The following is a 14,747-nucleotide window of genomic DNA, read 5'->3' as shown; positions in this document are numbered from 1 at the left end:
GAAGGGACCTTTGAGGTAACCTAGTAACAACCTTTCCATGAATACCTTCTACACAAACAGATTAGACAAGTAATTTCCTTTTAGATGTTTCTCAGTGATGATTATCTTGGCTATTACATACAACAATGATTCTGTCATGGTTACTGCAATGTTCTTTTCAGACATTAAGACCAATGTCAGGAGACAGGAAGGTGGAAGAATGTGAAACAAAGACAGAAAATGAAGAATGAAGACTGTACAACTGGGCCTGTATAAAATGTTTGAGCTTCCTTCTATGAAGAGTAGAACTCTTCAAAGGAAGAGGCAGCAAAACCTAGGTTCCATGGAATTGTGTGACAGATACTCAAAACCATAGGACTTTCACTACTGGCCAAAGAAAGAAGTGGCCAGTGACTTCATGAGGCAAACCTCCTAAGACTCATCAAATCTAATGAGCAACCCCACCCACTTCTAATAACTGACATGGAGTCCAATATTACTGCTACTGCCAGAAGACATATGTAGCAATCTAGAAAATAAAGGGACAGACTAGATGATTTTTTAGGCCCTTCCTAGCTCCAGCATTCTAAGACTCTAGTATACTTGGGTTTTATCAAAACATTTTTCAGTGTCTTCCATTTTATACATCTGAGATAATTGTTTAGTTAAGTGGATTCTGAACTGGCTGAACAAGTACAGTCATCCCTTGCTATACTGTGCTTCACTTATTGCAGCTGAATATATCACAGGTTTCTTTAAAAAAATCTAATTCTGTATCATGAAGTTTTTGCTATATCGTGGGATTTTGCAGAGGAATATCGTTCTGTACAGAATGGAAATACAGTACAACCACTACAACTTGTGCAAGTTTGCCAATGTGAGATTGTACACTATTGGCTGATGGAATGAAAGGCGACCAATCACAACGCTGTGTTTTCTATATCCTGGGTGCTGACTGACTCAGTGACTCTAGCATTGGTCTGTTTGCTCTCCCACTACTTCACAAATTTTCACCTATTGCAGGGGTCTTTGGAACATAATTTCTATGATAGGTGAGAGATCACTGTACACCCAGTTCCTAATAGGTAAATGTCAAATGGGAGGATGGTTTCCACCATAGGGTACCACAGATCTATCTTTGGCCCTGTGCTGTTCAACATGACTTACATGGTGATACACATTTGTCAAAATTACAGATAACATGAAACTGAGGCAGCTAATATTAAATAAATTAAATTAAATTAATTATTAAGTTAATAAGCTTTAGATCTAGATAGATCTAAAGAGATCTCAGTAGGTTAGACTGATAGGCCCAATCAAATAAAAGGAAATTTAATAGGGATAAATGTAAAATACTACACTAGAATTTAAATAACCACTTCCCAAATATGACATAGGGGAGGCACATCTACACAATTCCTATGAAAAAGCTCTGTTGCATCTAGTGTTTCAAAGTTCACTATGAGTCAATTTTGAAATGGCAGTCAAAAAAAGGTAATGGTATAATTTTAGGCCACACTAAATAAGGCATCAAGTCCAGAATGAGTGACTAGCTGCGCTGTCCCTTGTCAAACCACACCTCAAATATTTCAGTTATAAATATCAAATTTTAGAAAAGCCATAGACAAGCTACAGCACATCTAGGAAAGTAACTGGAAAGAGGAGAAAACTGAGAAAACGCTCTATGAGGGGCAGCTAGGTAGCATAGTGGATTAAGCACCAGGTCTAGAGATGGGAGAGGTGCTGGGTTCTAATTTGGTTTCAGATACTTCCTAGCTGTGTGACCCTGGGAAAGTCACTTAACCCCACTTGCCTAGTCCTTACTGCTCTTCTGACTTGGAATTTATGCTTACTATGTATTCTAAGACAGAAGGTAAGGGTTATTTAAAAAAAAAAGAAGAAGAAGAGAAGAGAAGAGAAGAGAAAGAAAAGGAAAAAAAAGAAAAGAAAGGAAGAAGCTCTACAAGGGATACCAAAAGTATATCCCTTGAAAGTCTTGTGAAGGGTGTTACAATATTCAAGGCACTGTGCCAAAGGGAGTTGGTAATGATGGAGAACTACAGGGTCAATGGTTCAGCTATATCCTTGACTGCCTTTCTTGAGACAGTCGTAGTCCATCCCTTAGGCATGCCTGGGCCATTTGAAGTCCCTGCAGTCAAGAGTTTAAGGACCCTCGCTTCTATGATCTCTATGGAATTATGGGCAATGAAGAGGTCTTCCTGACCCCAATTGGAACAAATCTCTCTTATCCTGCTTTAGATTAAATTAAAAATTCTAGAGCAATGGCTCTCAAAGTATGTGGCCTGGGACCCTGACACTGTAAGGGGGTTCACAGGGTCAGAACAGTTTTCATAATAGTACAAAGACATTGAAAATTTCTAATACAGAAAATATCAATAGCTATAATCCACATAAACAGAAGTTCTTGAGTAGATAAGTCCTCAATAATTTTTAAGTGTGTAAAAAGGTTCTGGGAACAATAAATTTGGGAACTGCTGTTTTTAAGATTAATCTGGAATCAGGCCAACCTCCCAGGATGCTCATTTTCTTCAAGGCTTATAAGCTACTTTAATGACTCAGTCACCTAGTTAATAGTTAATTTAATTTAATAAATTAAGTTAATTTAATTAGAATATTGGACTCATAAGGCCAGGGCCACTCATGGCTTTCATCCCTGTTATTCTATCTAGATGTCTCATAAATCCATACTATTGGTCTCAAGAAGAACCTAGTGAAAGATTAAGACAGATGAGCACTAGCACCCCAATGCCACACCATCAAGCTAAGGATGTTCTGACAGTAGGTCAGTACCAATAAACACATCAGAAGCAGTAAAGCCCTCCTGAGTTTTAACACAAAGCCCTTTAAGAACAGGACTCACAACAATATTTAATGCTTTATAATCAATTTCTGATCCCTTTATGCCTAGGTTCCAAGTGAGTGTATGAGCTAAAGCACCCTCTGCTGGACAAGAAGAAAATTCTGATCTTAAATGTGTTCTGAAGAGCAGGCAACACTGAAAATGTATCCAGTTTTCATGTAGTTTATAAACCCTAAATTACTGTTATTACTCTCCATGAGATCTCTATGGGAAAGACTGAGACAACAAAGTGATATATCCCAAGAGGAACATATTTCTACATACATTCTTGCTCTTTCTTCTCTCTGAAACAAGGATGAAGCAAAATGGGAGAATGGTTTATTTCTCCTTAGAGAAGTTAATTTCCTTGTGCATCCAATGGCATTAGAAACATTATTTCATGGCAAACTTGGTCACCTTGCATTGCAGTTGCTCTAAAATAATCTGTTTCAGGGGTTGAAGAGGCAGAAAAATGCTGTGGAAAAACTCACCAAGAGTTTCCCAAGGAAGTCATACATATGTATACTTTAATACTTGGTAAGACTAAGAAAGACAATGAACTGCTGGAAAATATGATTCAAGATTAATAAATGAGAAGACAAAGACTTGTAGACCCTTCAGACAACCATATGTTTTTCAACAATGAGCATTTATTAAGTTACATGCCAGACAACAGGCTAGGCCTAGAGATTCAAAGGAAAAAAATGAGACAGTTCCTGCCCTCGAGTGGCTTACAGCAGCAGCATTTTACTAATAACACCTAGCAGTAAGACAGTACCTCCCATGCGCTAAGTATTTTGCAAACATTATCTCATTTGATCCTTTAAAATAGAGCTATTATTATCCCGACTTTACAGATAAGGAAACTGAGGCAAACAGAGATTCAGGGACTTGCCCAGGGCCACATAGCTAGGGAGTATTTAAGGCCAAATCTGAACTTGGGTCTTTCTGATTCCTGACCCAGTGCTCTGTGCATTTTACCACAAAACTTCATGTGGATATAGACAAATACAGGATATATTCAAAATAAATACATGGTGTTTTGGAGAGGATGAGGTAGAGGAGACCAACAACTAGAACAGTGATGGTAAACCTATGACACATGTGTCAGTACTGACTAGCTATTTTCAATGACACACAGCCACATGCAGCCACATACAGAGATGCATGGGGACGCATGCCAAGGATGAAACATTTGCTGTAGTGTAGTGTATATACTCTGTGCCCTATAGATAACAATTCTACCTATATTAATTTACCTATTTTGGTTTATTAAATATTTTGGGATTTTTGTTATTTTTTGTTATTTAAACTACAAATATCACGAAATTATGTTTTTTTCCTTAAAGTGACACACCACCTGAGTTATGCTTGTTTTTTGGGCAAATTTTGACACACCAAGCTCAAAAATTTGCCCATGACTGAACTAGAAGAATCAGAAAAGGCCTCTTGAAAGAGGAGTAAGTGGAACTGAACTTTGAAGGGAGTCACTGCAGGAAAGGCAAAATTCCAGGCATGTGGGGGAGTGGGGGCAGCCAAGATATAGAGATGGAGATAAAATATTGTTTACAAGGAATAGCAGTGGCCTACTCTCTTCATGAAGTGTTCCACAAGGTTCTGGACAAATCAAAGACCAAACAATATCAACAAAAATACAGAGATAAGACTGTATCTTAAGGGAGAGGAAATGAGTCATTATTGAAATGGGATCAATTCCAAATTACTTGTATGAGTAGTCAGACCAATGAGGAAAGTTCAAACCAATATCAAACTTGAAGAGGTTAAAGATGAGAAGATACCACATGCAACTTTGATCCTGTAACCTGACCTATTCAATTAAATTTCTGGTGCCCTAAATGGGGTTTACAAGGAAAAAAAAACTCACAAAACTCCCATGATGACTATGACCATTTTCTACAGAAATTTTAACTAATGCAAAGCAATCACCAACTGAGGAGGCTTAAAAAGTTCAGACATGGTCTCAGCACTCAGTCTTGGGATCTCTTTGACAAACTATGGGTCATGGTAAACCAAGAGTTCAGAATATAAAGCCATTTAAAAATAGAAGAGAGATGGAAAATAGTGAGCAGTCACTTCATCAAAAAGAGAAAAGTAAAGGTAGAGATCAGGGAGAGAAAGTTAGAAGGGCATTTGGAGGTTAAGTCTAATTCTCTTATTCAACAGATGAGGAAACTGAGGCCAAAGGAAAATTAAGTGCTTTGCTCAAAAACACATAATAGTAGTCAAGAATAAAAGTAGGAAAAATGAGCTGCAAAAAAGCAGGTCATGAAATTCAATTAAGCCAAATTGTCCCAAATGCATTTATAGATGACATTCAAAGGGCAAGAAATAGGTGAAAGATTGAAGAGATCTCCCAGAATTTCTATAATAATCTATATTTTAATCAACAGTTAGAGTAAAATATAGATTTAGAGCTAGAAATGAATCTTCGAGGCAATTTGGGTACTCCCTCATTTTTTGGATGAAGAAACTGAGATACTAAGGGGTTGAGTGACTTGTCCAGGGTCACACAGCCAGTAAATGTCTGAGGAGAGATTTGGACTCAGGTCTTCCTGACTCTAGGCCCAGCACTCTGTCCACTGTGTCACCAGCTACCAGCTACCTGTAGATTCAATAAACTTCCAATGATGAGCTATATGAGGAAGTAAAAAAAGCATTTATGAAAATGAAATTAAGAAAAGTCACCAGACAACATCATTCCTTTCAATAGACCCATAAACAGTCTGTGTCCCCTCTAACTATAGAAGGTCCACCTGACATGCTTGGGGCCTTCTTTGTGGAATCTAGAGGAGCCTAGGAAAGGACCAGGGCTGATTCTCTTGTTGTGTGACCTGCCTTCTTTGGTCACATCCTGTATGCTTAGTTCTCTTGTGTAGTTCTCTAGGTGTTGGAGTCTGTTCACATTCACCATGGGCCTCTCCACTGCCCTCTAAGTGATACTCATTGTAATTCTTTGGAAGCTATAGTGACTTCATGATTCGCAGTCATAAAGTAACACCAGAAGAATGTTGAAGTAGTAACAAGAGAGGCCTTTGTTTGTGGGAGAAGTTTAAAGTCAGTAAAAGAACTTTTTTTCTTGTTCAGTCCTGTTTAATTCTTCCTCTTCATGACCAACTTGGGGTTTTCCTACCAAAGCTACTGAAGTGATTTGCCATTTTCTTCTCCAGTTCATTTTAAAGATGAGGAAACTGAGACAAATAGAGCTAAGTGCCTTCCCCAGGGTCACACAGCTATTAAGTGTCCAGATTTGAACTCAGGAACATGAATTTTCCTGACTCTGGGTCCAGAACTCTATCCACTGTGCCAATTAGCTGCCTGCGAGGTGAACTTTGCAAGATCCCAAAGGCAATCTAAGTCCAATTCAGTCTCCTGTTCAATTCTGAGTCAAATTCACTGCCCATCTGAACAAAATGGTAGACAAGCTCTAGAACAGTGATTGCCAAAGTGGGCGCTACCTCCCCCTGGTGGGTGCTGCAGCGATCCAGGGAGGCGGTGATGGGCACAGGTGCATTTATATTTCCTATTAATTGCTATTAAAAAAAATTTTAAATTAATTCCCAGGGGGCTAAGTAATATTTTTTCTGGAAAGGGGGCAGTAGGCCAAAAAAGTTTGGGAATCACTGATCTAGAGGTTCTCCATCTCAGTGCACATCATAGTCAATAACAAGAGGAATTCCTTATTCCCTTGGTTTCTCCTTTGTGGATGGCTGGGCTAACCTCTTTTGAGAGCCTCCACAATATTTTGAGGCTTGATGTGACAAAGCACAATACTACACATGAACAGAAGCCTCCAGAGGACTTTATCATCTCCAGGTAGGCATGGTCAACATAAATCTTCAAGAGAAACTTGTCCATGGAATATTATGGTGGAAGTTTATGAGCAATGCTTCCCTATAAAACTGAGAGAAGCAGTAGATAGTAAAGTCAATTTAAAATTTAAAAGCCAGTTTAAAAAAATCTGGCAAAATAACAAATTAAACAAAGTTGTCTCAGTCATTAAAGATGACAATAAATGGATAAAAGATTTTTAAAAATGTATAACACTAAACTTTCACCAATGTTAAGGGCAATGGATACTATACCAGCACTCTTAACAGCACAATCCTACAAGTGCCTCTGATGGATATAGAAAGGACACTGAGGAGAATGGTGATGGGAAAGACAGCTGGATTAGACAAGAATACATAGAGAAGGGTCCATGCTAGAAATAAAATTACTTTTGAAGAGCGATTCTCAAGATATTTTAGGGAGGGGAGCTACCAAAAGGGTGAAAAAAACCAAACTTGTGCTTTACTAATAAACTCCCCTCCACCCAAAATATTGGAGCCAACAATAATTCTCAACTTAGATGTCTTAGAGAACCATCGAAAGAAAATTTTCGTGAAAATAATCTGTACATACAAAGAGGATTTATTTTTAATATACTTAATTATTTCTATACCTGGGTTTTGAACTAAAAGGCTCAAATCATTTTCTTGACCTCTGTACTCATGATTCCTTCCTTCCTAGGAACTTCAAAGAATACTACACCCTAGAGCCTGGTGGGTAGAAAGAGAGATTATGAGCTCTTTCTTACTCAGTAAGAACCAGTTTATGCCAGGGGCACTTATACATAGAAAAATCGAATCCTTCAATTTATCATTAAGAAACATTACAGAAGCTCAATTCTGATGAGTCAGGACTTGATTTCTCCCTCCAATAATTGAGGAACATGAGACCAATATATGACTACCCACCATGACCCAGGAGATGGGGAGGGTTGAGAGTCTTGATGGATCATCTTCTCATTAACTAGTCACCAATTACAGATGTCTTGGCATGTCCAAGGGAGGGGTTGAATAATGAGCTCCCAATATACTTAGAGATCCTCATGGGGGGAATCTCCTGCTCTTCAATTCCCTAGAGAATCACTGACCATTAATTTATTGGTTATTGTTAACCTAATCAATAAATCGATTTTCTTTCCTAGAAGCCAGCCTCTTGAAATATTTAATTGTTATAACACATTGAGGATATCTTTGATGAGATTATTAATAGGAAATAGCTAGTTTTAGTAAGCAATATTCTACAGTAAATATTTTTCTCAACAATTTGACGGTTTCAAAGAATATAATATCCTACTATTTGCTGACTATAAAAAAGCCTTTGATTTGGTAGAGTAAAGTTCTCTCCTTCGATTAGTTGTCTCCTGTGCAAACATGAAAATTATACAAGATTCCTTGACAGATAACAATAAAAATTACTTCATTTGACTCTCAGATAATTAATATCAGGCAAAACACGAAAGAGGGAGGTGTCAGCTGGTCAAAGATATGCATCACTGACTTATAGGATGCAAAACAGAGTCTAAGGCAAAGCCTGAATACACACAGAAGACATCCAAGTTTGACTTTGAAGCACTGAGGAAAAAAATTTTGAGCTAACTGAAAGAAGGGAATATACTTAAATATCTGGGGAAAATAATGGATAATAGTACAAAAAATAGTAATTGGGAACTGTCAACCTATGCCTGCTTTCCCATCTCTATAAAATTTTCATGAAGATGATCTACATGTCTACTGTGGGCATTTTTAATGAAAAGGAGAAAGGAACAAACAAACACATGAGAGCACAGCCTTCTCTTAAACTTAACACAACTTCACATTCTCAAAAGGGACTAAAATACATTATTCCCCTGTGTATATTTGTTGATTATTAAAAAGCATTTGCCAGTAGCACAAAGTGCTGCCTTAATAACACTTTTCCTAAACTCTTTGGGCATATTACAAGCATAAGATTCTTTGATGGATATAACCACAGCAGTATCTCTTGTTCCTTGATCTTTTGATTTCTGATGTTAAACAAGGCAGAAAACAGTGACGATGTATGTTTGCCTCTGGCAAAGAGGAAGTGCTGCCTAGAATTCAAAAGGAAGGTGTGTTCCCTATGGATCCTGAAAATGATCACATTTTCAGAAAACATCCCTGTGACAGCATGAAGCCCTAGAACACTGAGAGATACTATTCAATGAAATCCATCCTCAAAAGAGTGAGGTCCAGAAAAGCAAAGAAGAGAAATGCTTCTATACTTAAGATGCCAATGAATTACTGGCATAAAGGGAACTAAAGGCAACCAGACAGATTTATGTAGAAATTAACCATGATGTGAATGATAGAAACTGAGAGACATTATTCACCTACAGTGCCAGAACCCATTGAGAATGATGATTACAAAGGAGTCTACAACTATTTTAGAATGGGCAAAAAGAATAAAACAATCATCAGATAAGCATGGTTTTGTTCCCACTGTGATTTCAGAAAACACATTTAGTTTCAGTCAATGAAATGGAAGTGGTTGCTAATAGACTTTTATCATCTGCATAACAATAATGGCAACATAATTCTATACCACAATTCTAACCATGCAATCAAATTCGGTGAACACCAAAGTACACAAAGGCAAAAATGAGGATCAAATGAGTTATGTGTAGGGCACTGCAAACCTTCAAGCACTATAAAAATGCAAACCATCATCATCATCATTATTAAAAGTATTTCCTGAAAAACAATTTCTAAATGACAATTTACCAGATCTAGTCAAGGATTTATGAACTTTCCTTTGCCATTTAAGATGTCATATAATCAGTCACTTGGTCTCTTTATACAAGGATTTTCACCCAAGTCATTTTGCCTAAAGAAAGCTTATACTAACAAATTTGTAATTTTTGTTAAAAAATTAAGATTTCTAATTTTTTAAAAAATTACTTATACCTATTTTATTTGGAAGAAAATAAAGTTATAAATAGAACAAACTAACAGGCTAGAATATAATTGGAAGCTTCTCTCCTTAAATTTGGACCTACAAATTGTACTTCATAAGTAAAATTCTCAAGCAAATAGGGATAGGAACTAGACAAGTGATTTCCTTGGTCAAAGAACTCCCAGTGAGGAAAAGCCCTTCACTAATGCAGGTCGGGTCAGCACCTTCACTGCTTGAAGAGTTACTTCCAACAATGAGTTATCAGTGACTTTTCCACACCAGGATGTGTAAAACTGAAAGTTGATTTTTATTCTGTTTTGTAAAAACTTAATCAAGGTAGATTGAACATTCCAGATTACTTCCTGGCAAATTTCACCCATCACCCACACCCCAGAGAAACTAATCTAAAGGTTAAGCTTTTGTTTCACTTACCGCCAACTTAGTAAACCATCATCTACTTTCCAGAGAAACCTGATTAACCTAAAAGGTCAAGTCTCATCAATTTAAACTGTTGTAGCAATTTCCAACCCTTTAATCTTTGTGATTTGAATTCCAAGGATTAAGGAGGTTTCAAAAGGAAAGGTTCAAATGATATAATTTCAATTCTGACAGCCAATCAGAAGACTTATGTTGCTGAGATTTTGCTGTCAACTTGCTAATTGTTATAAAGACCCTGTCAGTCTTCACTCAAGGTCTTTAGTTATCAAGAGAAGCTACTTTTATTGGTTCCTACCAGCCCAACTCATAAATTAATTGTGCTCAAAATTTTCTCTCACAGATAAGAGGCAGGCCTTAAACTCAGATCTTCCTGGTTCTGAGGCTAGCTCTCTAGCCACTATACTTTGCTGCCTCAAAATACAAATACAAATACAAATTATAATATATATTTATATTCAACATGACTCAGTTTCAATTTTGTATAGCTATCACTAGCATAGTCAACTTGATTTCCAAAATTTTTAAAATCCTGATATAGATTCAACTGATAAAGTTGGGAAAAAATACTGATATGCATACCTCTTCATCAGAGTCATTGTCAAACACTGATGGCTTCTGCAAAATAGGTTTCTGCAACTGCTGTGCTTTCTTTGGGAAAATGAGCCCATACCTGCAGAAAGAGAATGGAAAGCACACCAGTAAACAGCTTATTAAATACCTTAGAATACAGATATGACCTCCTGTAACCTCAGGGAAAACATAAAGAACTGAATCCATACTGTTGGGTTTGGTTTTGTCATACGAATATATATTAAAATAAAACAGAATGTCTCTGGAAGCTTATTCCAAATGTTTTCTTCATTTTAATAGGCCACATAAGATTTCACAGCATGAGAGAATCCTCAGTCAGAAAGACCCAGGTTCAAATTCTGAGATCCTTCCTACCCGTGTGACCACTGACAAGTGGATCCTCCTCCTCCTCCCTGAGCCTAAGTTTCCTTATTAGTAAAAGGCATTTAGACTCCAAGGCCTCTAATATGCCTTCAAGATCTAACCCTTTAAGCCTATGATCCTAAGAATTCCCCAACATGATTATTTCCTATCCTAAAGGACTAGGTAATGAAGTGAGGTAAACTAAGTCATAGCCCAGAAAATCTGTTTTTCCCTGGGGAAAAGTAGAAATCAGAAATGAGCTTTTTCTGTGAAGGTCAGCTAGCTCAAAATAACAGTCAGAATCCACAGAAAATAACTCCTTTTACAACCTCACAGTCCAGGATAAGATATGCGATGTAAAGTCCCAGATTCCACACTACTACCAAAATAGCTTCCAGATAATAAAGTTTGCCTGCTGTTTCCTCAAGGTTATGTCTCAGTTATGAACATTTGCTTTGTATCTGCACCCTATAAAAACTGCATTGTAATTTCAGTCTGGTGCAGCCTTCACAAGGAACTGCCCTGGCCAGTTAGGTATGTTTATTAATCAACAGATTGATAAATAAATATTGGATTCACTAATTTGAACTTCTGGGTGTCTGGATTTGCTTTCTGAGGTAACCCACTTCAGTAACACTTTCAAATGCCATAACTCTTTGAAGAAATGACTGTCCCCAAACTTTGTGCTCTTTGACCTTATCTCCCAAAACAAATTGTACCCCTTAGTAGAATATAAGCTCCTTGAGAATATAAGCTCCATCTCACTGTTAAATAATATTGTCCATATTTACCCTACTGCTAAAATATAATACATATATAATCCTTTAAAAAAACCAACTTTCATTCTACTTTAATAGTAAAAATCTACTTCAAGTGAAAAAAAAGAAAGCAATACAAGGGTCTCTACAAGTGACATGGGGAGAAACATAGGGAAGCTAGGTGGTACAGTGGATTGACCACCGTGCCTGGAGTCAGAAAGACCCAAGTTCAAATCTTATCTCAGTCTACTAGCTTTGTGACTCCAGCCAAGTCACTTAACCCGGTTTGCCTCAGTTTCCTTGTGTATAAAAGTAAAAGGCAAACTATTCTATTACCTTTGCCAAGAAAACTCCAAATGGGATCAGAGTCAGGATATGACTGACGTGAATGAACAATAACATGGAAGGGAACTCTGTCTCTCAATACAAATCAAAGAAGCTCTTGGATCAAAGAAGCTCTGACAAGTTAACTGATTTCCACAGGGCCACACAGCCAGTATGAGTGAGAGGCAGGCCTTGAAACTCTCTGAGGGTCAGCTCTCTAGGAGCTTGCCCCTGATATGACACTCTTATAGGTCAAAGGGAGAGCATTTTTTTAATAAATGGATACACACATCTGTATAGTTTTTGTCATCTATAAACTGAGAGAATTGGATTTTTGATTTTTGAGGTCCCCTCCAGCTCTGGGTCTATGTCAAATTATTGTTTTGAAGTCAGGACCACTAGTCTAGCAGGCACCTAAAGAGCCTCCCACAACTTCATCTGATCATTTGTGGTGAGTTCCTGCCTAAGAGCTGACTCCTTCCAGAGCCCAGTATAATAGTTCTCTGGCTTTGGACATAGAGGATCTGCATTTTTTTTTTTTAATCTAATGATCCATAAGAAAGTCTCTCAGGGTCCACTGAATCATATATTACAAACATGTTTTAAATTAATTAATTTAATTAATTTTAAACTATTTTTTCATGTTTATGTGATTATGTGATTCATTTTCTTTCCCTCTTTCTTCCCTCCCTCTTCCCAGAGCCAACAAGCAATTCCATTAGATTGTACAAATGTTGTCACTGGATACCTATTTCCATATTATTCATTTTTGCTATAGAGTGGATTTTTTAAGGTCTAAACCCCAAATCACATATCTATATATACATATGCTAAGTGATGTCCTGTTTTGTTTTTGCATTTCTACTCCAATAGTTCTTTCTCTCAATGTGGATAGCATTCTTTTACATAAGTCCTTCAGGAATGTCTTGGCTTGTTGCATTGCTACTAGTAGCAAAGCCCATTACATTGGATTGTTCCACAATGTTTTATTTTCTGTGTAAAATGTTCTCGTGGTTCTGCTCCTTTCACTCTACATCAATTCCTGGAGGTCTTTCCAGTTCCCATGGAATTCTTCCTGTTCATCATTCCTTACAGTACAATAGTATCTCATCAACATCAGATACCACAATTTGTTCAGCCATTCCCCAATCAAAGGGCATCCCCTCATTTTCCAATTTTTTGCCATCACAAAGAGTGCGGCTATAAATATTTTTTATACAAGTAGTTTTCATTATCTCTTTGGGTACTGGGTACAAACCCTGCAGTGGTATGACTGAATGAAAGGGCAGGCAATCTTTTAAAGTCTTTTGAGCCTAATTCCAAATTGCCTTCCAGAATGGCTGGATTAATTCACAATTCCACCAGCAATGCATTAATGTCCCAATTTTGCCACAACCCCTCCAACTTTTATCATTTTCCTTTACTGTCATATTGGCCAATCTCCTAGGTGTGAAGTGGTATCTCAGAATTGTTTTGATTCACATTTCTCTAATTATAAGGGATTTAGAACACTTTTTCATGTGCTTATTGATAGTTTTGATTTCTTTATCTGAAAACTGCCTAGTCATGTCCTTTGACCGTTTGTCAATTGGAGACTGGCTTTATTTTTTGTACAGTTGTGGACCTGCATTTAAATCCTGCCTCTGTAATGTAGTATGTGTGACCCTGGGTGAGTCACTCATTCCTGGTCTGAGTTTCCCCATCTTTCTTTAAAAACAAAACTTTTACCTTCCATCTTAGAATCAATACTGTATAATAGTTCTAAGGTAGAAGAGTGGTATAGGTTAGGCAGCTGGAGTTAAGTGACTTGTCCAGGGTCACAATGATAGCTAATATCCCAGGTCATGTTTGAACCCAGGACTTCCCATTCTCATCTTTCAAATGACAGAGCTGGTCTAGGCAACCTCAATATGAGTCTAAAGCTTTTAACCTTCTCTGTACAAGGTAAACTATACCACCGATTCTTAAACCTGGGGTGTTTAAATATTGCAATAACTATTTCAATATGACTGGCTTCCTTTTTATTTTATTTATTTAAATACATTTTAATATGCTTTTTTATGCATTTAAAAACAATTCTAAGACGGGTCTCCTAGGCTTCATGACACTGCCAAAGAGTCCAATACACAAGAAGCTTTGAGCTACTGACTCTTCTCTTTTATATCCTATACTTCTGTGGCACCTACCTACAGACACCTTCTCAGAATATGTTTTTTAAACCCTCTGACTGAGACTCAATATTGTGTATTGGTTCCAAGGCAGAAGAGTAGTAAGAGCTAGGTAATGGGGGCTAAGTGACTTGCCCAGGGTCACACAGCTAGGAAGTATCTGAGGCCAAATTTGAACCCAGAATCTCCTAGGTTCTGGTTTTCTATTCTTGTAGGCATTTCTCCCATGGCAGGGATTCTTCATACTGCTTTTTTTTTCCCAACCCTTACTTTGTCTTAGAATCGAGTATCAATTCCAAGACTGAAGGGTGGTAAAGGCTAGGAAATCGGAGTTAAGTGGCTTGCTCTGGGTCACACAGCTAGATCTGACCTAGCTGCCCTTAAAATATTTCGAATTTACACAAAATAAAATACTACGTAACAATGATAGCGGTAAGGATTAACAGGATTTCATTTTAACTTACTTTGTACCATTTATATTTCATTTCACAACAGCCTCGGGAAGTAGGCGCTATTATTATCCCCGTT

The 14,747-nt window shown here is 37.4% G+C and overlaps 1 protein-coding gene across 1 annotated transcript in view; it reads right to left on the bottom strand.

Annotated features, from left to right (window-relative positions):
* Positions 1-14,747, bottom strand: part of NSRP1 (nuclear speckle splicing regulatory protein 1) — an 89,538-nt gene that overhangs the window by 74,221 nt on the left and 570 nt on the right. Inside the window, exon 2 of the mRNA XM_044672896.1 lies at positions 10,616-10,706. Within this exon, the coding sequence (XP_044528831.1) occupies positions 10,616-10,706 (91 nt within the window). The remainder of the gene's footprint in view (positions 1-10,615; positions 10,707-14,747) is intronic.

Source organism: Gracilinanus agilis, chromosome 4, assembly GCF_016433145.1.
Source record: "Gracilinanus agilis isolate LMUSP501 chromosome 4, AgileGrace, whole genome shotgun sequence".
Taxonomy (NCBI): Eukaryota; Metazoa; Chordata; class Mammalia; order Didelphimorphia; family Didelphidae; genus Gracilinanus; species Gracilinanus agilis.
Note: the sequence above shows the minus strand (reverse complement) of the source record. Positions and strands in the feature narration are given on the sequence as shown.